The sequence below is a fragment of the Haliotis asinina genome, chromosome 7 (genome assembly GCF_037392515.1).
Source record: "Haliotis asinina isolate JCU_RB_2024 chromosome 7, JCU_Hal_asi_v2, whole genome shotgun sequence".
Taxonomy (NCBI): domain Eukaryota; kingdom Metazoa; phylum Mollusca; class Gastropoda; order Lepetellida; family Haliotidae; genus Haliotis; species Haliotis asinina.
This window is the reverse complement of record NC_090286.1, coordinates 59,515,322-59,541,623: the sequence shown is the minus strand read 5'-3', so window position 1 is coordinate 59,541,623 and position 26,302 is coordinate 59,515,322. Positions and strand designations below refer to the sequence as shown.

The window sequence follows — 26,302 nt, the reverse complement described above, 5'->3', positions numbered from 1 at the left end:
CTGTAAGACTGTTTTCCTTATTAACGAGAACAATCATCTGGTCTCCGCGTGACAATTACATCAACCATTAATGTCACTCGACTGACAGACAGCATTCATTAACACACAAAACATAAAAGGGCAACAACTGCATTCAAGGAGTTAGTACTCTTTATCATATCACAGTTCCCAGGTTGACAACACTTGACTCAATTTGACAATTCACAATGCGTTAATACAAATCAAGTCAGGGAAATTAATGTTTTTATAAAATTGGACAGTTCACATTTATCAAGAGAAACGTTTCATTTTCACTTTTTTTTAACCAACCGACCAACATTAAATTATTACACATAGATTTTCTTCCTTAAATTTGATAAATCCCCTACGCCACTAATAATCCTTGAAGAGGTATATCAGAAACTTTCTTTCAATCAAATGAACGTAATTTGCAGGCACAGAACTGACATGTCAGACACAACACGTTGAACCAGCAAAGAAAAAGTTGTCTGACAGCGTGAGCATGTTACAATAAGAGATATGGCTGTAACTGTAGTGATGATGGTAACGATTGGAAATGTTTGCATTGGATTATAATCTCTGTTTGCAATATTACCAAAATATCACAGCTGGGAACCACAAAGAGGCTTCACATGCAAACCTGACTTTGGAAATTGAACCAGAAATCTTTTTCTTACTTAGCTACCTTCTGCCTCTGCAAAATTTAGCAGTGGCAGAGGGCTACCTCACGACAGATAGCATTTAAATTCAACTACAAAACTGTAGTCACAAAATGAAGACATATACTGATGAAACCATTGACAGCTGTCCAAATTCACCCCCTACAGTCCAATACCAAGATAATTCAAGGTTGATGCATTCCATTACAAAAATCTGAAGGAAGACATGAAAGTAGTCCTACTTCCTGTAACGGACTGTGACAATGAAAGGGAACACAACCTCAGAGGGCTTCAACTGCCTCTCTACAAACTGTTTACCTACACAACAACATTCACAATAACACAAACAGGTTTTACAACGTTTGTCTTTCGCTGTATTTTATTACCAAGGTATACTGAATCAATGTGTGAATCACACATCGGCATTCCACCTCTAAAGCGATCAGTTTTCTTTCACACCAGGGCCAGGGTAACCATTGGTACATTCTTTCTGACATGTCAAAGAAACTCCACCTCTTCCCCTCTTGTACAACACCTCAAACACACTCATCCTCTAAACCCCAAATGCAACCCTACAAGCTGTTGTACTCCACAGGGAACAAGAATTATCCTGCCATGGCCCACGCAAACATTTACTTAGTCTATTAAGGCAGCCATTTCTCAACAACAGGTGGTTTCCATGACATCAAAACAGTGAATATACACAGTTTGTTGGATAAGTGACTTTATACACTTAACCTGTCGGCTTAATCGTCCTCAGACACATTGCCTGCACATTTTACACTTGTGCTAATAACACAAGCCGAAAAAGCTTACACAAATTACACTGCAAATTCTTTGCAAACTCACCAAGACCTGCTAAGCCTAATCACCAACAAAATTTGCCCTCTCCTGTTAAAAGTCAACCTTTTTCCACCACAAACGTAAACGGAGCTGACGGCGGATGAACCAATACTGCTGTTGAAAGATGAAGGAGGACCAGGACACAACCAATGGACAACAGACAGTCCAACCCAGACATTCAGTACATTCGTGATCTTACACACATACATGCAAATTATCAATCCCCAACCAAAAATATATAAAAACACTATATTAAAAAAAAAAAAAAAGCAGCAATGAGTGACTCACACCACTGTGCATGCAGAGAATTATTTAGCTGAAAACATTCTAATCACTCTCATGCAAACCACCTATTTCAGTCGTGCACAGACTGATTTTATGTCAATATTTTACATCTCCAGCCCACATAACAGTACTGAAACTGTCTTCCAAACAAATGCTTTCATCACCACCAGCAAACAGCCACATTGCAATGTCCAAAACTGAATCTGGGACACATTTATGATGACCAATGCTTAAAACCAGCAAATGCATTTCCATTAATGAATAATAACCAATTACATTTATGTCTAACCAATATCGCACTGGGCCAAATATATTTTAATAAGAGGCCCATACATACACAAAGTACGCCACAAGTCCCTTAGATGTTTGGTGTGGTTCCACTTGCCTGTCTGCTAGGCTATGGGAGTTCCAGTCAGTTCACAGGAAACGCCTGTCCTTCAACAGTTAACACATGAGGCCTAAAGCATTATCAAATTTAATCCACCTATTGTTAAAATTCCTCCAACTGCACCTAATGCTTGATGTACACAAGGGGTCTGGTTCAACTGTTTACTTGTTCCTTGTCATGATTAGACAATGCCTTTTAGAAAGTGGTCAAACGTAACATGTCATAATTGGGATTACACATTCTCAGTAAAGTACAAATTCTAGCATATTTTTCTTGGGTGGAGTCCCATCCAAGATTCAAACCCGCACCGTCAGAGTCAGGCACCTAATCGCCAGCACATGAAGTCAGCTGTCTAGACCACTCAGCAACCGCAACTTCCACAAAAATGGAAGTCGGACAAGTGGTAGTCTAGACAGCATACTTTGTGTAAATTGGTACGACTTGTGTCCCTTGTGTGCTGGAGATTACATGCCTGACTCTTAGAGTGTGGGTTCAAATCCCAGATGTGACTCCACCAAAAAAGGTACTAGAATGTGTACTTAACTAAGAAAGTGGAGTGAGTGAGTGAGTGAGTGAGTGAGTGAGAGTTTAGTTGTAAGCCACACTCAGCAATATTCCAGCTATATGGCGGCGATCTGTAAATAATCATGTCTGGGCCTGACAATCCAGTGATCAACAACATGAGCATCGGTTTGCACAATTGGGAACCGATGACATGTGTCAACCAAGTCAGCGAGCCTGACCACCCAATCCTGTTTGTCGCCTCTTACAACAAGCTGAGTCGCCTTGTACAGCAAACATGGGTTGCTGAAGGCCTATTCTACCCCAGGACCTTCACGGGTCCTAAGAAAGTGTAATCAAAATATGACATGTAACATCCGACCACTTTCTAAATGGCATTGTGTAGTCATAGCTTTTCAGTCATGGGCGCCGTGCCAATTACAGTTATTAGAGGGGTAAACAAAGTACGCAGTCTAAACTACCAGTTGTCCACCTTCCATTTTTGTTGAAGCCTTGGTGGCTGAGCGGGTTAGGCGGCTGTGTTTGAAGGATTAGGTGCCTGACTTTGAGGGTGAGGGTTCGAATCCTGGAGAGGACTCTACCAAAAATAGTATTTGGACTTTATTAAGAAAGTGTAATCCTAAATGAGACGTATGTTATGTTTGTTCCAAACTGAACAGTATTCTTTTTCATGACTAGTTTCTGTCCAGATATGCAAACAACGATACTAAGAACTATACTGATCATTAATTCACGATGCATGCCGTAACACCTGCTGTGACATCGTTAATAAACTTCAATGATAGACATTTTAGAAGTTGTGAAGATGAAGGAAATCCAGTTTCTAAGGATGCTGGTATTAACACCGTTATACACCGTCTTCACTTGCTGGATAATGGTATTTGTGCCTACACCAAAATGTCAGACTGATAAAAGAGTTGACTAGAACTTTGTTTTCCACCGTTAATGAAGGTGTACAAATCAATTAATCCATGCTATGTGGTGACAGAAGAGTGAACTATTGAATACCCCTGCTTCTATAACAACAAGCCATGGGTTATTCATGACATGTAGTTCTGTGCCATGTCACGCATCAGAGTTTAACGATTCAAGGATTATTGACCAACAACCTGTGTCTATGTCTCGCAACGCTGTTCATTCAAACATGTTAACAATCAATAACTCTTAAAAACATAATGCATCACCTCCTGAACTTCGGGCTGACGTTAACAAGCTTAAAGGAAACGTGCATAGAAGTATACATTACAACATAACACAATACTGTCATCCATTATAACTGCAGCACAGCAGATGACAGTAATTACAAAACTGCTAATGATACACAATAATTTTTAATCAAATTATCTAGCTGGCATACTTTGCAGTCAACCATATTCATTTCATACTATATTAGATCCCTGTAAATTACTGACTGAACAAGCATGCTGGAATGCTGGAACATACAAACCAGCTTGGACTAAAAAATGCATCCTTATTGCTAGGTCTTGTCTAAGACATGCATTGTTAATAGTTAACGAAATTGATAATTTTTCAGAAATATGTCCCATAAAATGAAATTCAGTTACATTAAGACATACAACTGTTCCATAAAATCATGACATTAAAAATCAGTCTGTCAAGATCTGATTTGACATGTATATTAACAATATAGCTAAATGTCAGAATACACTCTCATGAAGTATCAAATACGCAATTTATTAGTTCATAGTCAGTTGACTAAGGGAACCTGTCTGCAAGAACTATAACCAATTTCATGACATTATGAACAAATTGTTTGAATGAATCGAACACATAAAATACACAACAACAACAAAAAACACCCCAGGAGTGTAAGCCGGTGAAGTCAGCCTTTGTAGCAAACAATCAAGATATGCTGTTTCTAGGTTGTTATTATGCTGAATGCTTTCTTGTTTTGTGAAGTGGAATATCACCAGTTGTACCTAGCATATCCTAGGGCAGTATGTTTATAGCAGACATGTTGTAAAGTTTACCCTACAGCATCATAAAGTAATTACATTTACAGCTGTGTCTTTACTTCAGCTTGGTCATAAATACCAGTAAAGCCCTGGTCAGTGTGACATATATTTCATATTGACCTATGAACCTCTCCTGTTATTTGCTATTAAGTCAGGAGGCTCAAAGTATGATACATAGATGTATACACCACTTGAATGAATAGTCTGAAAATAACTACAGTACCCTAAATATACTAGACAAAATAAGTTAGGGATACTGTTATTTTTATGATTGATATTTTATCTGTGTGACAATGAGTGAATACATCATTATTCATAATTTCAAAATTTACAAATATCCCTAACTATTTTTGTCCAGTATATAATACACCAACAAGAAAATTTACTGTACAAGAACGTTATATAAGATACAGGTAAATGTCAAAACAGAGCACTATATAACAATCTTGTGTGTCTCCAATCAGTAAACCAAAACAGTGTTGACAGGTGCAAATACTGGTGATCTTCCCTTAATTAAATACTGACATGACTGATATACAAACAGTCTGTGATGTATGAAAAATTATTAAAAGTAATTTCGCACATTATCAGTGAATAGAATTTTTTTCATGCAGATGTAGTTTACAAATATTATTTAGGATAAACATGTGTCAGGTTATAGCAAGGTGAATTCATGTTTTTCTCCACATAATGCAGATCCAAATTCTGCTGACATATATGGTCGACTTATTTCAGGCTGGCATGGTATGACGAAGTACAAGTAGATTGTCCGCTCCAAAGTCAACATACCCCAGCCAGCAACCATTAGCTCTCTGCTAGATGACAGTGGAGGGCCAGTTCTATTTGAGATTGTCAAACACACTACATGTATTTCATATTGACTCTGACCTGATATAGTCTCACACTATTATCTGCAGCCAAGACACGACCATAGCAATGAAAGAGAAAATTTGTGAACAGGGAAAATAAGTTGGAGCATTTGAAAACTATGATACAAGGAAGATCTATTTCCAAGTGACAGTTATACAAATACAACCTAAACAGCTTTCTATCAGCAATACCACAAGGAAATAATTATGAGACAAATTCAAATAATTTCCTCCTTTTCTAATTAATAACAAAATAATTGACACTAAACATATTTAAAAATACCCACTGGAAAACAAGCATTTGAAAATTAAAAATTACTTCCTAATGGAGACACATTGGAAAAAGATCAAATCATTTGTGTTTTTTCAACCATAGATGAGGAGAGGGTAACAGAAAGAGCCTGGATGATTCTCGGTCAGAGTCAAACCCATTCTTGTGAGCAAACTTTCGACCTTACACAAAAAAAGTCTTCATTTCTCACTTGACTTGGACAAGTAGGCCTTACAGTGTATGATACCAACAATGTCATAAAAGAAACATTATATAAACACTTTGTAAAGAGCCTCACACTCCTGCGAAAGGTGAATGTGATGTATTTAATTATTTAACGGCCTGCCCAGCAGTGGAAGGTAGTTTAATCACTTGATGCTGCCGTCAAGGCAACTTTTGTTCCTGCTTTCTCACACGCACCAGAAAGCCTACACGGAGATAACAACATAATGCCCACATGGGCTTAGTCTACACTGCACAATTCTGTGATGGGGAAACATCTTATTAATTTCACATCACACAAAACAAAACACATCTATTACACAAAAAAGCCTAATCAAAGGGTAGTTCTACATTTTAATTTTTTTAAAGCTCCACATCTGAAAAGGAAAGTTGTATTTTTTTCTCTTGTGCATAACATGGGATTTGTAATGAAAGTGAGTAACAATACTTTTCACCAATGTAAAATAATGAACAGTGAAGTGTGAAAGAGGCAATGACATTTCATGACTTGTATCAAGTGGCCTTTCTGATAATTCGCCATGATGACTAACTGACACACAATGTGAATACATGACTTGTTTTATGGATAAGAACTCTTTCCTTTTTTTCATTTATACAATGTTTCAGAGCAAGAATTCATGTTTGTCCAACTTCTAAATATCTTTGAAGAACTACACACAATGTGATTCATCTGTAAGTACTATTGTTTCTCGTGTTTCTCTGACACCCGTCAGCTGCATAAGGTAACCAGTCTGCTGATTCTGGCCATCTGCTCAGAAGTAATGATGACATGGGAGAATCAAGAAGATTATAAGAAAAATGTCCTCTGTAGATAAGTCCTTGGTCAAAACGTAACTGTGAAAGAGTAGTTTTGTATTAAAAACTGATTTAGTTACTTACATTTCGACAAGATTTAAAAAAAAATACACATGAAGAAATCCGAAATGACATATAATGACAGATATAAAGACCTACACAGAAGAGAATCACCTTCTGAACATCAACTAGTACAATTTGAGTACAAGTGATCTTGCTGTCATTAATTGGTATGAGAGATCGAATGGAAACAACCTGGTATTGATAAAAGTGATCTGACCAACTACTGGGCTACCTGCCAACCCTTTCACAGCTGCATCTACTGCAGTGGGGACCAAATTACCCAGTACAGAGTCTGTGATGCCGCATAAGTAACTAAGCTACCACTAATTCCCCATCAACCTCAACAAGCAGTTGAGATCTCAAGATCCACTCGTTGACTCCATTAAATCCACTTGGGGAAAGTTGTAATTTTCCTAAACAACAGTCATCTTCTTCCACTACCTTCCTCCACAACATTCTATTACCTCTTTTCGCCCCTGGTGAAATGAATACTTCAGCCTAACCACCTGTTTCTTCCCTATTACTCAATTCAATTCAGTACTATCAAAAATGACAAATTCAGCCTGTAAACATTTCCCAGACATTAAAAGCTTTTTTAACCTTTGTAATGACAAGACTGAACTTATTTTGACTCAATTCAGCAAGTTCACTCAGCCATGTCGGAGAATCAATAAGTATCAACAATTATTCAGCAATGGAACATTAGAGCCAGTGCACCGTTAACGCTCTGGGAGAGAACAATGTCCTTCAGAGATGCGGCAGGAACAGCCAGGAAAACACAGAATACACTAACCTGACAACAACAAAAAATTAAATTGAGATGGTCTGAAAGGTTAAGGCCATTTTCAACTTGATACTCCTCCAATACCAAGAGGAAATGCCAAACAAAAGTATGCGCTCTTTGTGTTAATACAACCAGCGATCAAATGGATGAGGTATTATTCCCATTTTGTTGGGCTGCTGCCTCAGTGCCAGTAGATTTGTCAGATTCCCAACATAATGCTTCAAACCTGCCCTAGGCAGGTACATGTGTAGAACCTTACTCTATCACACAAAAGGCCTACTGAAGTTTCTCAATGATTCTATCATTTATCTCTCAGTTATCCTTTCCAACTTCACACAACTGGGCACATGCTGAAAAAATTCAAACATCCACGACATATATTTCCACTGAAATCTGAACTCATGCCATGCTGTATTCTGAACTATCAAGTGTAGTAAATTCTTAAATCTGCACCCTTCTGTGTCCATAGTCTGTCTCCCAGTCCCTGAACAGTATCATTTTCCCTACTGCCAAACTCCCTCTGCAGTGCTAAAGCCCTAAATACAGTAAGTCTAGATTTGGTCAGGTTCAGAATCTCTGGTCTCTTTGGGGTTTCTCTTCAATTTTTATATGGGTTTGTTTGTTACAATCAAAACGATAAATATTCAGAGATTAAGCATCAGTCTACTGTTCCCACTGCATCAGTGAGAATAAAGGCACACAAAATATGATTTGAGGTCTTCTGGCAAGAAACAATATTTTGAGTCCCATCTGCCTCAACAATGATGAAGCCATTTACAAGAATGTTTATGCTGTTCCTGAGATTCTTCCCTGCCCTCTCCCATCACTTCCAACAAGGAAGCATGTTGGTCACAAAGGTCAAGGTGACAGGGAGGATGATGGTCTGCACATGTGCAGCAAGCAAGCCAGTCCTCTGGTGCTTGCCATCAGTGACCGGAACTACAGCATCAAAGTATCCATAGAACATCATCCTCCTCCACTACTGTGCGAGTTGCTACATTCCGAATCCCTTTCCTTGTGAATACATTGCATTCTCCTGTCAAGACTAGTCTCCTGCAGCATAACACACACATACACTGGCATCTGTTTCAAACAACACAAGTTCTTGCATGAAATTTGGAGGAAAGCACTATGTCAGATATGTCTTCAGAGATGTGCCAATTGAATCAACCTATAGACAAGGGATCAGAAGGAAACACTGTCTCTTAATCACACTAGAACACCTTCAGCAGGTGCATGAATGAGGTGGCTACTTTAAATGCTTCTTTGTCACCTCTGTGTAAGAACAGAAATATGAAACAATGCAGGACCTAGAAGTTGACCAATTCAGCAAAAACCCTGAGCACAAGTTTGGCGCTGACAAACTTTGAAACATCAGAGTATGGGTAAAGAGGGAATCAATCCCAATACCTCAGTAATACAGCTCTACACAACCAATCTGTCTTTAGACATAAGGCTTACATGAATTCCAACAAAACACCCTATCTTGACAACAAATACCACCTCTAATCAAACCCACACAGATTGAACAGAAAGTGCATGTAACATTTAAACCTCAAAGCAACAAAATCTTGATTCTTTACAATTTTATTTCTGAATCACTCAAAATCATGAACAGTTTTCAAGGAACCTTGGAGAAACCCCTACATCTTACTTCATGTTTAATGGAGGGCATTTTGAAAAAGAAAACCCATCTGTTTCCAGTTCTGTGAAAGAGCTTTAATATACTGATTTTATTAGTTGCACAGTAATATTTTCATGACAATATTACACTAGTGTAATACAGCTAGACTATGACATCATAATGGTTTGCAGTTATGATGCCACAGTGGTAATATCTGTCATAATTGTATGAAAGCTTGCTTAACTCTTGGAAAGCTGATTGTCATCACACTGTAGGCAATATCCATCAATTTATTTTGGAGAGGAATAAACAGAATACTAAACTCACCCCCGTGAAATATCATTTTTATCAAACTTCATGGAAGATTTAGTATCAAACAAGCAAAAGTGTGTGATACCACAGCATTTACTCATCAAATAAAAATGGTATTACACAGGTTGTTCAGTATCTTCTATATCTTGTGTGGTATATTCTTGGTGTAATGAAACATCTACAGCACACATACAATAAGCAGCTGACATATGCATGGCGTAGCCCAGAGTTCATAGTGACTCAAATAGACCTAGGGTAGACAGAAATCACAGTTCACATTTCCTCTCTGCTCTTTCAGGAAATACCAAATTCTCTGTCATTTTGTCAACGCCTCCCCACCAGCTGCACTGCAACTAGTCATTAGAGGGCGTGGACATCCACAAATAGACTGGTAGTTGGAAGGCTCACCGCTGGTTGCCAATATTTCACAGGGGACTGGGCGAGACTGGACAATAAGATAATTCTATTAAAGAATTAGTCTGCACATAGTAACCAAGCTTCTCAGAGTCTATCAAACACTGCAATGCATTGGCTTCCTCCTGCTCACGGCCATCGGCCATGGGTACGTCTTGTGCAGACACAATTTCATCAGACACTGTTTTTGTTGTAACAAAAAAAAGAGGTGTTTGTACATCACTTCAAGAATAGAAACACCTCCAGGCACAAAAGGCCAGGTAGACATTATGTACTGATTCTACGGTGCACACATTCATGGAATGTTTCATGTTGCAAATTTTAAGCATGAATTCTCAAGTGCTTACTGTATGTATGCACTGTGTCTTGCAACAAATAATTAGAAGGGCTGTTTCATATGGGAGACTGCTCTAAGTCTTATAAAATATCAAAATATTGCTTGCCATCCTGTTGCAATGTCTACGAATCTCTTCCCTCTTATCGCCCTTCTCATTTTCAATACTGTAGTAGAATATCAAGCAGTCTTGCTCTCTAATTGGAGTAAACTAATCTTTGTCAAGCTCAGCTCATAATCGTTAGGTTCCAGGACGAAACTGTTTCCCTCTTTAAACACACTCGTTTCATCCTTGACAAGTATGAGCATGGTGCAAACAAACCAAGCATCATAATCACGATGAGTCAGTACTCAAACCCAGATCAGGGGATCCATGCATGGAAAGGTAAGCCTCACTTCAGCATCAACTGAAACATCTTGGAGAACCAAACCATGCTTGCTCAAAAGTTGTAAGGAACAGATGAAATTACATTTCCATTAAGACTGGCAATGAATGGAGAAGACATATGTGATAGGCTGAACACCCTTGCTTGCTCAATACATGTGTTCTGTTGATAGGGAACAGGCTGCAGACTGTATCATGGTTTCTCACAACAATGAACTCCAGTACTACGGTAGATTTAGAGTAGAGTTAGACATATGGACTTCTCATAGAAGGAAATGGAAAATACTGCATCTTCAAATCACTAAACAGTTATTCAGTTAACAAGGCTGTGAAACTGGCTGTGACAGCTGTTTAAGAGCCCCGATGGCTAAAGCATTAAACACTACACCTGCAGACTGTATGGCAATGACATAATCTCATGGGCAGGGGAGTATGTTGAAGTGGTTGCATTCACACTTTAGTCTCCTGCATCAGAAACAAACACAGATGTTTTATGAACACATGACCGCTCACCATATGTTAGCCTTGAATAATGATTTAATATTTTTAAATCTGACAAAAATGTATCACTTCTACAGCACAGCATTCATATACAACAAGGGCAACATGAGCAGCATGTAAACCATAGGCATCTATGGGCATTCTTTGCATACATGAAGTAATCTCCTGTATCACAATTACAGTGGACTGGAATCTCATTGTAGAACAGCAAGATAATCCTTCCTGGGGACTTGTAGAGCTTCCAAGCTGGCAAACAGCTGACAAGCTTCCTTCAAATGTCAGGACAAGAGTCAGATGACAGTATGGTCTGTACTGCAATCCAGCAGAGGCTTTACTGACTGTAAGAGACTTGATGGCAGCTGCAGACAATACCCCAGCATGCACTACCTGCTGCCTGCCTGCCCTCTCTGTCCACAGAAACACCTCACCTCCAGACGATGTCCGTCAGGTTGCAAAACTAATGAAAAACATTTCTATTTTCTATTTCATAAACATTTTATCTATTTCCTTTTGGTCATGACTGACGAGGATTACATCATGTCATGGCTGACAAAGGTCTACATTATCATAATGGTCAAGACATTTTGAGAGATGACAAAAAAATCAATGTGAAAGTTTAGATAAATGGCTCGTAACTACTGTAATGATTTCAGGAAAAGAACATTCACTTCAAATAAAGAAACTTATGACAAAGTAGTCAAATATTGTTTTTCGTAAGGTTCTATTGAAATGAAATAATTCTCCAGATTACACACAGAAATGACATTCTGCTAAATGCCAAAACAGTATGCCTTGTTTCCACCTTATTGATGACATGAAAATAACCAGTGCAAATACATACATTTGCTCCAAACAGAAGTCACAGACCGAGCAATTGCCAATTTATCATTTGGTTAAGTCCCAAATTAAGCCAATAAAATAAACCAATTTTGGTGAAACAATTTTAAAGAGATGATTATTTGATTTAAACATGAGTACTATCACATTAAGATCTCATAAACAACACTTGTGGCTGATAAAAAAACTCATAAAATTTGAAGAATTTCCCCTGCCTCCTGAAGCTGGAGCAACGCATGATGGGAAACAGTGTCAGCATCAGAAAATGATAGATTACATGGGATTTTCTTGAAGATACTGGACACCTCATTACAAGTCCCACATTCCAATTAGAGCCAATGAGGCGTTACACATTGGGTATCAGCCAGTTTGGCACAGCAGTGTACATGCCACTTAAATGATGCTGTGTTACATAAAGGATTTCACTATGAGGTTGTTCCATCAGACACATTGCTATCATTTCTTCAAAATTATTTTTTCCCCTATTTTCATTCATATGAGGTTTATAACCAAACTTCTTTCTTATTATTCAAGTATGCGTATTTGTTGTATATGATTGGTATTATGTAAATATATCATTATGAACACATACCACATGACATCTTTAAATTATCAATGAAAAACAAGGTAAGCATTCACACAAAACAAAACCAGTTCTTTAAATCATATACTGTGGCAATTTAAACTGTAATCTAAGATGACAGCATCTCACACACAGAAAAAAACTGAGGTAAGCAAATTAGCCAAAGGTGACTTGGGAGCGTAAATCCACACCTGCCAACCAGCTGACCAATGTATCTGGCCACCAGCTCCCTGGCAGTGGTAATCAATGGTTCCAACACAACATCCGTTACACTACCTTCTGAATGGGGAATTGGTAATACCACCATAGTTGGTGTGAAATCTGCATAATGAACAATGTTTACAATTATTTCCGCTGCAGATCAGACCTTAGCCATGACAGAGGTTGAACCAAGCAAGGTAAGACAAACAGCTAGTGAGAACTTGTCACACTGGTGCTGGGAAGGTGGGCTGGGCTGTGACCCTTCTGCCAAAGGGAATTAGAAGAGGAAGGGAAATGTTCCCTCGACTCTTAAGCAATCTTGTTAGCTGTATAATGTTGGCTAACTGTGGAAAACCCTGCCAATCAGCCAGACAACCTGCTCGACCCCCAGAAGGTGGAAACTGTAACTTATCTCCTCACAAATACAGAACATCCCCAAATACTACCATCCTGCAAAGATTCTTCCACATATGCTGAAGACAGTGACTTGATGCACCATCCTCCATGCCATTTTTAACAACTGTCAGCACATCACAGTGACAAATCAGGGGACAAATACCACACACACCATAGGAATAAGCTGTTCCTTGCAAGCCATAAGACAAGCCTCCTTGTCAAGATGGTCATGACTGGAACCTTTTGTACAAGTGGGGTACCGCTATAAGTGGTTGGATGCTGCCCTCCCCAGTCTGCATATAGGCTATCACCCAATTCCTGCAGCTGGTCCTTGCCAAACATTCCCTACTCCTGTTTCAAAAGAAACAGAAATCTGATCCCCAGTAAAGTGTCATAGCCGATCAGTCAGCAAAAGCTGCCTATAATTGACACAGTCCCTCCATTTTTCCAAGTTCTTCAGGTTTCTGGTAGCTCCACAAAAACAAATTTCTTGAGCTTCAGGTTTTTATACTTCTCACCGTCACTGTGGGAAATGACATATTCCAAACTGTACTAGAGACCAACAGATGGTGCTGCAGCCTTAAAGCAGTTGGTGATTAAAACTGAATTAAAATTAATACACGTCACGATTTACATCTGGAATATATATTACAGATTTGTTTTATTTGCGTCTATTCTGACATACTGCTAGTTTAAGGTTATGTAATTAAGACATGTTAGATTTTTTGTCTTTTTACAACACAACTTAGTTCATATGTTTGTCTTGGATCAAGTGTACCACCAAATGAATGTTTCCATACAATATGTCACCAACCGATTAAAAATACCAACCTCAATCATTTGTCAATGACCAGCTAGTACAGTCAATCAGCACTCTGTCGAACTTTGATGTGTCAAAGATGTGTCAAACATTGTGTCAAAGTTCAAGCATGATACATGAGTATTGCATATCTGTTCAGCTGTTGTACTGAACCTCAGGTAACTGGAAGCATTGATATAAAATTTGCCTTCGATTTAACACAACTATGTCTGACTGTAGTGTTTCTTCAACACTACTTACATGATTCAATCCTACCTTATATTACCCTGAACTTCCAAAGTCTAGAAACAAGAAGATGACTTCAAAATATTCGCTGACATTATTGGACATCTCTTGTATAATGTTCACACCTGACTCCCTCAAAAAGTGAACATAGACACGGAAACATGTGGAATCAGGTGAGCTTTAGTTAAGTATCACAGAATAATTTACAGACATCTAAACCACCATCATCAGGTCATTGTCCCCGACGGCTACATCTGCACCAGCATCCTGTGTATTAAATCTCCATCTATTATGATATATACCTAGATCAATTTACAACCATAGCTTCATTTTTGGAGTGACAGATCACCAGCAACAGACAATACTATTGTCCCTAACTTAGCATAAGATTTCTCTTGCTCCTGAGAGTTATCTTATTGGACAGTTACATTTACAGTCATGCCATTCAAGTTAGACTCGAAAGCAATGGTAGCAAATATATATAAATAATAGACATTGAGGACGCCTCAATAAGTAACAGAGTCCTTTGTACTTAGTTCCTTTTGGCATGGTATAACAAGACACAGATGAGCGATACCAGGGAACATTCCTGGCAGTCTATAGACTGCAGTTCTCTAAAGCACTCATATGACAGCATCATCTCAAGTCTTCTCTGGTTACCAATGTCAAGGCAAGCACCTGAATCTGATTTGTCTGTCAAAACAAGTTAGACCTAACTTGAGCTAAAGCCATGGGTGGCAATAAGCCTCTAACTCTCAACAGTAAATTGTACAGTAGATTGATATGTATGAAACTGCTGAATCTGATTCTTGCCCTTTCACCAGGGTTAGAGTCATTTAACCATTTGATGTAAGGCCCACCATGCTCATGTTCATTGGGTTATAATACAAGTGGTTGCACTTTGGAAATACATACACATCTTGTATCGGGAACCATTAAAACAAACTCCATGAAAGCTTTTTACTTGCTCCATCTCATCTGGGCATGCATGACTGCACTGTCCCTCAACACACATCAAAAACTTATTTTCAATTCAGTTTGCATGGTGTCAATTTTGACCAGAGCTAAACTGTCAATTAAAGTTATTGATTACTGCCACTTTATTGTCTACTATCTTTTCCTAAAATAACCCACCACCAAGCAGGCATCCCTGCGTGACACAAAGCCCACGTCCTCATTATTTCATCTCGGGAATGTTAGAACAAGGGCTTTTATGGAAAACCATTTGATTTTATACCCTAGAAAAAAGCATTTAATACACAAGGCAGGCTGTTAACAGCTATCTGAAGCAAATAAATAGCACTAACAGGCCCAGCTGTGATACACTGCAATTAATGGGAAAGTCAAGGATATAAGGTGGTGTTGCCTATCCAGTACCTGGAGCTCCACCCTCCATCCATGCACACTGTCAATTAGCACACTCTTTCACACACATAGCTGTCATATCTTCATATTAATTTTCAGACAAAACAGATGACTCTGTCAACTGAACATGGGCATCCCGAATCAACTTCCTTTCCAAATACGAATTCTCTCATTACACATGTTGGGATTTCTCACGAAGGATTCTCAAGACTGATGAATGGAAAGCAAAAGAAATACATGGTGGTATGTGACACAAGACATGAAGGAGGATCAGCTCAAGAAAAGCTGGAACCACTTCTCAAAGCTGGCATGGATATTGAGATGACAGGCCAGTCAGGACAGTTGTTCAATATTAACAAATAAAGTACATAAATTCTGCACAATTAGTTTCAGGACAATCTCTGTATGGGTACTTCCATGATCAATACTGAAGTGATACAGTATTTTTCTGTTCGTCCCTGTCATAGTTACACGATGATGCCAGGTGCAAGACAATTGTACTTATACTTCAAAGGTATAAATGCTGTTTGTAATATCACAGGGTGATTGCTATCAGTCCCTTGTCGTCCTGCATGACATAAAAATAACATAGAACTATTCAAGCCGATTCTAACAAAGAATTTAAACATTTGAAAGCAGCTGATATCATTTATCCAGCACATTGTGTGGAGGATGGGGGTTGAGCAGCTGGGAAGTAAGATAAGCCAACCACTGCTGGTCAGACTGGTGGCCAGCCAACACTTCCTGCTGGCCTACACAACTACATTGTTCTCATTTCAACCATTACATACACTAGTTTAAGCCACAGTATACAGCTGTTATTCACCATTACATAATAACCTCATATCCCACTGTTGATGTTTGGCATTGATACAAATCTATTGACCAGCCTTTGTCCACATCCAAATGACCATTGGTTAATTTGCAGCAGGTGACACCCCCCTCCACCACCCAGCTGCTGCTGTTACCTACAGTATATCCCACACCAGAACTTGTCGCCATCATATCCAGATGAGCAACAGCTAGGTTTTACATTGGAGGATTCATTAAAAACACTGCTCCTTGTTAGCACAGCCTACAGGTCAGTCAAAAATGTGACAAATAAATACACACAACTCCTTCATATCCATTTAACAATGTAGCAAATAAATAATATTTATTCTATGTCAATAGTTGAGCCTTTCAGTTGAGACAGGACTTACATGATATGCTCACACACTACTAAAGTCATGCAAAAAACAATAAACTGGTTTTCACACTTCCTTGATAAAACAGCTTCTTAAACTATTCCCATGAAATTGAATTTAAAAAAGTCAGTCTGCACCAATTAATTTTAGCTAACTTCCTCCAACCTGGGAATTCAATTCGATGTTCCTTAAAGAACAGCTCTCTCTTTCCTTGTTCTTAGAATGGAAATACCCTCTCCAATATACTTCCTCTTGCTTTCAATACAAGGAATACTGGTTGTGTGGCTGTATAAAGAACACCTGTTACTCATGTCAGCTTATTTTCAAAGATTTCCGCCATATAAATATTTCCTGTGCCATTTGAAACAATTTAAACATGTTCACTTTTGATTCAAAATTTCCAAATTCTAATGTATATCAAAACTAGTTGACTTTTTCCTGCTGTTATGGTTAACTCATAGGCGACACTCTCACTCTTGACATTCAAGGCTATTACAGATTGCACAATCTTTGTTTGCCATGTCAATATTTGCATGCGAGATGATCTATGTCAGGTGGGGTGGGCAGATATCAGACAATGCTCATGCTAACTTTTATTATGGGTATAATTTTCAAGCAGAATTAGGGTTAGTTTGAGTAGGGTACCCATAAATATCTACAACATATGTTTGTAACGGGATGTTAAGAGGAGACCAGTGTCTCAACCTGGAGTCGTTGGGTAGAATTTATGATGGTATTTCGTTGTAGTGGTTTCACTGTGAGCAACAGAGGTGTCTACACGTTCTGGTCATAAAACACAGGCCACATACCCACGCTTGAATAGCGGACAATTCCCTGTTACCCCTGACAACCCCATCAGACAATAAATGACACTTTAACAATTCAAGTAAATCCTTTTCAAATTCTATTGTAGTAAAACAGAGGTGAAGTCAGCAGACACAATGGACTGAACCGTCTGCCAGGTGACCAAATGATGCTGTGTTCTGGCTCCCATCTTTCATTCACAGCCACAAGCCCCTTACATCCCTGCCTTAAACACGTGGGTAACAACATCCGTTCAATTCTGGCTCCAACTTGCCTCCATTCATAGCGACACAGGAATTGACACTGACAAAATGTCATAGCCCTCAATTATATGAAATTGGTTCTAACTGCTGACTAACTGTAAGTCATGTTGGTGGTTTAACAAGCCTTTCACTACCGACACTAAATCAACAGATGTCTCACAGAGAAACCATCCTGATAATACATGGTACACCTCATCACAAAGATGTAAACACATTAACATCAACCCTGACAACATAAACCACACCGTTAAGACAGAACACCCTATTAATGGACCCAAAGCCAAGCATGTCACATCTCTCTATGTAGTCATTTTCCCCAGGTGAGAGAACCTACCTTTCTAGACACAGCTAACGGGGTGATGATGGATTGCTGTGCAGCAGCAGCAACGGCGGCAGCAGAGGTGGGCACCGGCAAGAGAAGATCCGCTGGGGAGGGGGCGGGTGTGGCTTGAGGGATGGCACTGACTGTCGGGGTAGTTTGTAGAGCAGTGGTTCCTGCTGAAGGGTGGGGCAATCCGTAGTTGTACCAGCATACATACATAGTGGGTCACCCTAAACTACATGCATGTGGCCAGTCACTTATCCCTGGCCTGTGAGAGAAGAAAAGGTTGTGTGAGTGAGTACTCTACACAATGAAGTAGCACACCCGGACTTGACCTATCACTGTGACGGGAGACCTATAGACAGCTGGCTTGTTGGCTGTTCCGGCAATCACTCCAGCCTACTGCTATTACTGCTAGCCGTGCAGTGATCAAACTGCTCATAGAAAGGTCAGTCACTGCTGAGCCCCACGCTTTCAAGTCTCCCTGTATCCTGAATGTCAACACGGCCACGCTCTCCCGCTTCAAGCTTTTTTCACAAACAATATCCCTCCCGCGTGCTGTTCCAGTAACTGCTGTCCCCCCTGAAGCAATCACACAAGTTCTATAACGAGATCAGGCTGTCCACCCTCCTGTCTTCCATTGAAAGCCCAGGCTATGACAGGTCCGAGTCCTTGATAATGGGATTGGAGAACAGACAAATATTTGCTTTCTATGTGTTTCATAGGCCACGCATAACAAATAACCAGGTCAGGTGACACGACAGGTGCCGGGTGGATCGGGGAAAACCGCCACTAGGATCAATGGTAATTTTACTAAATGTATCCTGATGTGTCGTGAGCCTTTCTGCCACCTCCACCAGGTAAGCAAGGAGAGCTATGACAGGTATTGGATGCAGAGGTTCGGTCACATGATGCTCCTTGCCAAGATAATAATAGATTCCATTTATGATATCTACGTTGGAATTTGCTGCAGATAGTATGCTCAACTACAGACTGGAGTTGTAAGATATAAATTGGGCATGGGGAAACACCCTCCCAGTTTGATCTTAACATCAGATCTCAACACCGACCATTCACAGTATTGATCTTGCTTCAAGCAGGGACAAAACATCACATTTTCTGTCATCTCTCTCCAACAAACACAGGATGACTTGGGTCAATAAAACACACAAAATGGACACTAACCATCGCTCAGCAATCTTTGCTCAAATTAATATTAACAGCGACCAACAGAACAGGTGCTTGTTTCACTGTACATCTTACATAACCTTTGTCTAAAGGATAGACAAAAGAGGAGGGAGAAACATATGAAGATTTTACAGCAATGCTTTATCAAAGCCAGGATAGTGAATATTTTTTTACATGTGTATTGATTTCTATATAACACATATACATATGTGCGATATTTGCAACAGGTGTTTCAGAATTGTAAAACTGAAACAACCATTTCAATAAAGATATACTACAAAGTAACTGGTAAATATACCATGTCATGCCTACTGGATAAACGTTATGAAATACTTTGTAATAACTTTATTAATAGTTTAAATCCTATTTGTTTTGGTCATACAGGTTTTTAAACTCTTTAATGTGTAGCCAACAAGTGCACTAAATCTGGCTAAAACGCTTTACTGTGGGAACAAACTTCTTTAATATCTTTTAGGTAAGACATGATTCCAGTAAGTAAGTCTTGGATTATATGTCTTATAACCATGCATGTCCGCATCCTATAATGAGAAACTGATTAGTCAGGACCCTCCGTTAGCCAGAACCTGTAACATCAGAACATGTGATCTAATGTCAGCACATACCACAAAAACCACCCAATCCATCTTATATTTAAATAATATACAAGCACAATATTCATACCTCATCAATCTGTAAATAAAAGGAACATGAAAATAAACAGAGAGGTATAACATCTGTGAATTTCATTTCCATAGACTGTCTAAGTAAAACAGAACACAAAGAATGCCTAAAGAGTTCTTGAAAAAACCCTTGCTGGATCTGGTTATTATTAGCAAATACATGCTGACATTAATCTGCCTTACTTAGATACTTCCCTTTATTTTAAAATTACCATGAAAAGAATTCAGCCACGTCACCAACTAGACTCCAATCACCAACTAACCATTCACCTTCATCTCTCATCTGCCTCTCATAGCAATACTTATTATTTCCATCAAACATGTCCTTAGAGCAAAAGCTCCCAATGAATTGTGTGAAGCATATCCTTTATTGTTGACATTATTCTGCAAACTGTTGGTGTTGGACTGAGGGCGAACACATGTTTTAACAGTTCCAGTCTATTTCTGTAATACCATGTCAGTGTGTACGACATGACCACAATTACAAAAACCCCTTACTGTGTGAGAATTGTATGTTCGGCATAAAAGTGAATTGACTTCACAAAAACATCACATCAAACACTCTTACCTCAGAATAATAATCAACTATGTATCATAATCAATGTGACCTTATATATACCAGACAAGGTTTATGATATTATTGACTGCTATACTATTTCAATTGATGGGTTTATCAATTTCTACCATGTGGATTAAAAAGGTACTTAAAGACATTTGTTATTGTAAATACAATATTGTGTCTGTAGGTCACTGAAAAGAAACACAATCTGACCTATTATGTCCAGACAAATAAAAGGAAACAATGGTAATAAAATAAAAAGAGAACGCAGAGATTATTTTGCACTAATTTTTACCCAATACCCTGGGTAATAAAGGATAAAAATACAACCTGTTTTGTGAAGCTTCATGCCTCTTTGCTATCGTGATCTGAACAACACTGTTTCATTGAACCAACCATCTCTAGTATCTAATAGACCTATTTTTCTTGAGATGTTTGCACACCATGTGCCTGGTGTGTAATACGTGCATATATACAATATTTGATGGCTGGTGATGTTGATCAGTCAGTGCTCTAATATATCTATCAACACTTTCCCATCTGCAGACAGCGCAGCGGCCGGAGGTATGAGGAGAAACGACAGCACCATGATGGAGATGTATGATGCAGACGTGAGCTGAGAAACTGCTGGAAAGTGCCAGCTCAAAATGGAATCATAAACCATCATTATAAATCACATGTGTTGAAAGATTCATCATCGGCAACAATCCTTCTACCAACATGAATTTACTTCCAACAGGTTTAAAATGCATTTCAAGACATTTGGACTCGATTTTCCATTAAAGCATTCGGTGTTCTCCTGGGAAGTTTTATTAAATATTAACTTGTCCTGTTAAAATCTCATTATGTCCACATAGCCCCGGTAGTCAACTCAACCGGGAATGGGACGTAGCTTGGGGACGCAGCTAATGCAGACCATAGCAACATCAATTACATACCAACAATAGGCAGTATTTCCTGTAATTTCCTGATGGGAGGACAAGGACCAGTCCTTTATGGGACGAGTGCTGGCCCCTCGAGTCGGACATGGGACAAAAGGCTCTTGTGTGTGCCCAAAGGGCTCAAAAGGCTTTAGAAACTCAAATAGTTTCAGTGATTGTTTAAAAGCAGTGATTCCAGAAAAGGGATTAACCACAGCTATTATGGTCTTTATATCTTCATCACAAGAATGTATTTGTGGAAAAAAACCTGAATAAATGTGAGGATCAATGAGAAGGTGTGCATGTGCATGGGGAAGCAGGGGGGAGATTACAAGTAAAGAAATAAAACACTCATTAAATGGCAGTCAGCAATCAGGTGTGTGAACCTGTGGTGGGCGATGATTAAACAATGACAAAAGATTGCAACAAAAGATACAGAGATTAACACCTGAATAACACCTGCCAGCTACACATGGGGCTGGATTTTGTCAAACTTATGCAATCATCTCAAATATTTAAGCTAAATGTCAGCATGGCATTGTTATTTAGGTTTTGTTTTTTTTATGCAAAACATGCAAAACATGAAATAAAGTATCACTCTGAAACTCATATCCAGGAGGACGCTTGCAAAACCAGTATCATAACTGTGGCAAATATGGGATTCAAACCCACAGCCGGTATATCCTGGGATGATACGAGGGATATCAGCATATTATAACTACAATATTCATCAAATCATTTACACAAAAGTTGCCAGGAAAAACAAGTCAAGTATGCAGATCTGACTTATGTCTCGCTGACACTCAAGAGTGTCCAGCTGTGAAACATCCTTGGTGACTATGGTAAGGTACCTTCTAATCTCTTGATGGAAGTAATCAAGCTCCATGTCAGCAACACCAGCCCTTCTCCAGTATTGGAAGGTCATCAGATCCTCCAAAATATTCATGGGAGAAGTTCCATCTGCTGTCTGGGCAGTGTGGAGAGGGCAAGGGCCCTGAGCTAATGATGAGCCTTACCAGCCTGACAGTGCCAGGATCAACCAAAAAACCTTCATTTTCATTTACTCATCTCAATCCATAAACAATAACAATAATGTGCATATTAATAACTCACAAAACACTCATCAACTATCACCCCAAACAAGGGATCAGTAAGTGCACTTCAGTTGCTTTTACTACTCCCTGAGGAGTATACAACCAAGTGAAAGTTAACACTGATATCAGAATCATATCCTACTGGGTGCTCATTCATTGCTAGGGAACAGAGGAATATATTAACACTTTCTACATGAGTGAAGCAGAAGCTTGGACAGTTATGTCGTCCCTAGACATGATGGCAACAGATGAAGCCAACACTTATCAAGGAAAATAATAGATTGTAAAACATCACTGGTACAACATGTCACATACCGTATGAAAGGTATAATCCTACTGTTAATAAATAAAGGGGTTTTTGTTGCATGTTATTAAAATTACAATTTCAATCAATTTTAGCTTGTTTTAATAAACTTTTCACATCTTGATTAAGTAAAAACGAATACAAAATTGTGGCATTTTTGGCATTTGTGAGATATCATAACAACTTCTTATTCAGTTTTATATAATTTATTTAAAATTGGAAAGACAACTTGACAAAGTTACAGCATGATATACAAATTTGCTAGATCAGCAGAAAAGAAAACTGAACTGGGATGTTGGGCAATGGGTTCTTGTCATCCCTGCAATCACGTGATGTAAGTTACCCAATCATATTACAGCAATGGATACCATCCTCATCTATGATAATGCATATTTCAGACATAAGACTTTGGTTGAAATGGGTTATTCAGTATGTTTTGAGTAAGTTAATATATAACACGCATATCTTACTAGGATTAATGCACATACTAAGGACAGGAAAATCTGAGATATCTACATAAATTTTCATTATTATTATTATTCATTACATTACACCTTGCATGAAAATAAGGAAATAGTGACTTAGATGTAAGTTTGGCAAGTTCTATATGCACTTGTGTTGATTTCATACATTCTAAATACATTTTCAATTTTCTCTCTTAAATTCAGGATATTGACCCACTTTTAAAACTTGTTGCCAAGAATTGGTGTTAAGTTACATTGTAGGAAAAAGTGAAAGAAAAAAGATTATTATAGAATAGTAATACAGTGAACTGAAGTGATACACATATTTTCTGACATCATGAAAAGCGATGGATTCAATAACTGAATCAAGACAGGTTGCTTCCACAAATTAGATATTATTTAGACATGGCTATGGAATATAGAGTGTAACGGCCTGTGGCACCTGGGAATGTTGATATCGGCCTGTATACCTGCTGCAGAATATTAGAGATAACATGAATATGTTTCGGTGCAAAGCAGGACGAAATCACAGGAGAGAAGATTACATACAGTCCATCCACCTTCTGTCTCACCCGTTGTTGTTGAAGTTTCCCTGATTGTGTTCTGTTGACAGAACCACATACTTGCAGCCAAAGTGCCAGGACATAGTGTTGAAAATGTCTCTAAGTACGAACAACAGATTCCTGACACTGGAATACTGATACGTTGTCAGCTAAAAAATATGTAAAAAAAGGTCATAAATGTAATTAAAGCACATAAGCTGACATTAACAAACATCATCCTTCATATAAATCCTTTGTATTACAAGAGTATCAGGTATCTTACAAGGCTTTTTGTGTCTCAAATACACAGTGGAATATTGCAAGTAGTGTTTATTGCACGTTCATCATTGGCACCATGGAGATGTTCAGTAAAGCTTCAGATTTGTAGAGTTCACTCCAGTTTCACTGTCTTGTTCCAAAGTAGTATTGTGCACTACACAGCTAATTCTCGATGTAGTATTTGGCAACAAGATGAATTTCGGACATTGCAATTTCTTTGCAAACCAGTAATATTTCAAATAGTTTTTCAAATGATCCTCTGAATTTATAAGCACCAGAAGCTCAAAGAAATACACTGCCATTTCATAAGTTCAGTCTGATATGCCAGAAGCCTTGTTCTCAAGGGAGAGTGAGTATAGTTTTATGCCACTTTTAGCAAAATTCCAGCACTACCACTGCGGGCAACACCAGAAATGGGCTTCACACACTGTAAGGGAATAGAACAAGAATAATGACGGACACCTTAACCATTAAGCTATCCCACTGAAGCAGTTTTCAAGAAGCATCATGCTGCCTTTACAGACACTGCATAAAAAAAATTAGCAATGAATTAGCATTCATAATTAAATACATTTTATAAAAACACAATACAATGAATTCCACACCAATAATGGTTAGGCTTTCAAACAATTTGAAAATTAATGTAAATACGTGGCTATACAGATTGCTGATTAAGGGTTACATTCCTCTTTTTTTTGTCTCTTTATCCATAAAAATCTTTCCTTTTGATAAAAAACAAAGCAATACCTTTTAGTTTAATGAGCCAGACACATGACATGGATGAGAGATCAATTGTGTTTGAAAATGGAAAACCGATAAATTGAGTTGTAGAAAAAAAAGAAACTATGGATGGGTGTGTTTGAGGAGTGTGGACAAACTGCACCTATTTTACCTGGAACAAGGGACTTGTGGCAGACCTGAACATCGGAAGGATATGGCACAAACCAGGAGGAAAGTCCCGGCAGACTAAGCTGCAGTGTGCACCATACTCTACTGTCAATGCAGACGCATCTCTAACAGCAAGAACCAGAACAAACCACACTTCCTCCTGCAAACTGGAAATCCTTCAAGCAATGATGACATGTAACATGATCTTTACCGAATTGCCATCAGGACAGACTAGATTACAGTACTGAAATGTTGCACTATAATATCTTAACATTTACAAATATAAAATTCATTTCACAGTTGCCATGGAAACATTTCTTTGGGAAATTGATATCAATACTGTGATATTATCACAGAAGATGCCGAGTGTCCCCATCCACGTAGGCAATGTATTTGCGAGCTCTGAATGTCGCACCTGAGCTAAAGCACCAACAGACACACAGATTTTAGTGTCTGTCTGTAACGCCTTGTTTTGCGTCAACCAGCAAACAAACGCACCACGCTGATCAAGGAGAAGAAATACATTAGCTTAATTGTTTCCATACATTATTTGGTAGCTGGAAGATTTACACTGTGTACCTCAAACAGAAAAGTTCTAAATGACAAAGGATGCAGTTACAATAACATTTATTGATTATTATAATTAATGAAAACAACGTACCACTCTCTAGGGATGTGACAATGGCAACAGCTTTCATCCTGAAGATAGCGGACTGGGTATCCATCATGGCATAGGAGATACCAACAATGGCCGATACAGAAATCAATGACATCATGTGCCATTGTTCTTTCAATTTCATACTGTTTCAAGATTTAGTTCAGTGGATGGGTGTAAATGTATAAACACATCACTGATACTGAAGATGCTACCAAGGGAACTGCTTCCATTGTACGACACTGACAGCAACATTTCTGTACAATACTGATTCTTAAAATGAACAATTTCTGGATGAAAACATAAATATGAAGTCTTAAACTTTCACCAGTAATTTTTGTTCCTGCAGAGGAAATTCAATTTGCACAAAGTTAAAGCAGCAAGTAAGTTAAAACCTGGACAAAGAATGCCTGTGGGGAATACAATGCTTTGCCTTTGTGTTAAGGCTGAGTATATAT

At 38.5% G+C, this 26,302-nt stretch overlaps 1 protein-coding gene across 14 annotated transcripts in view; it reads right to left on the bottom strand.

Annotated features, from left to right (window-relative positions):
* The window catches only part of LOC137290516 (polypyrimidine tract-binding protein 1-like), a 126,233-nt gene that overhangs the window by 67,779 nt on the left and 32,152 nt on the right, over nucleotides 1–26,302 (bottom strand). For 5 of the 14 annotated variants that reach the window (XM_067821503.1, XM_067821502.1, XM_067821504.1 and 2 more), the window contains exon 1: nucleotides 18,284–19,115. The exons of 8 other annotated variants lie outside the window; for them this stretch is intronic. In XM_067821503.1, coding sequence (XP_067677604.1) covers nucleotides 18,284–18,490 — 207 coding nt within the window. In that variant the 5' untranslated portion in view covers nucleotides 18,491–19,115. Of the gene's footprint in view, nucleotides 1–18,283; nucleotides 19,150–26,302 lie in introns of those variants that run through there. One more of the 14 variants, XM_067821501.1, reaches the window with a different exon arrangement.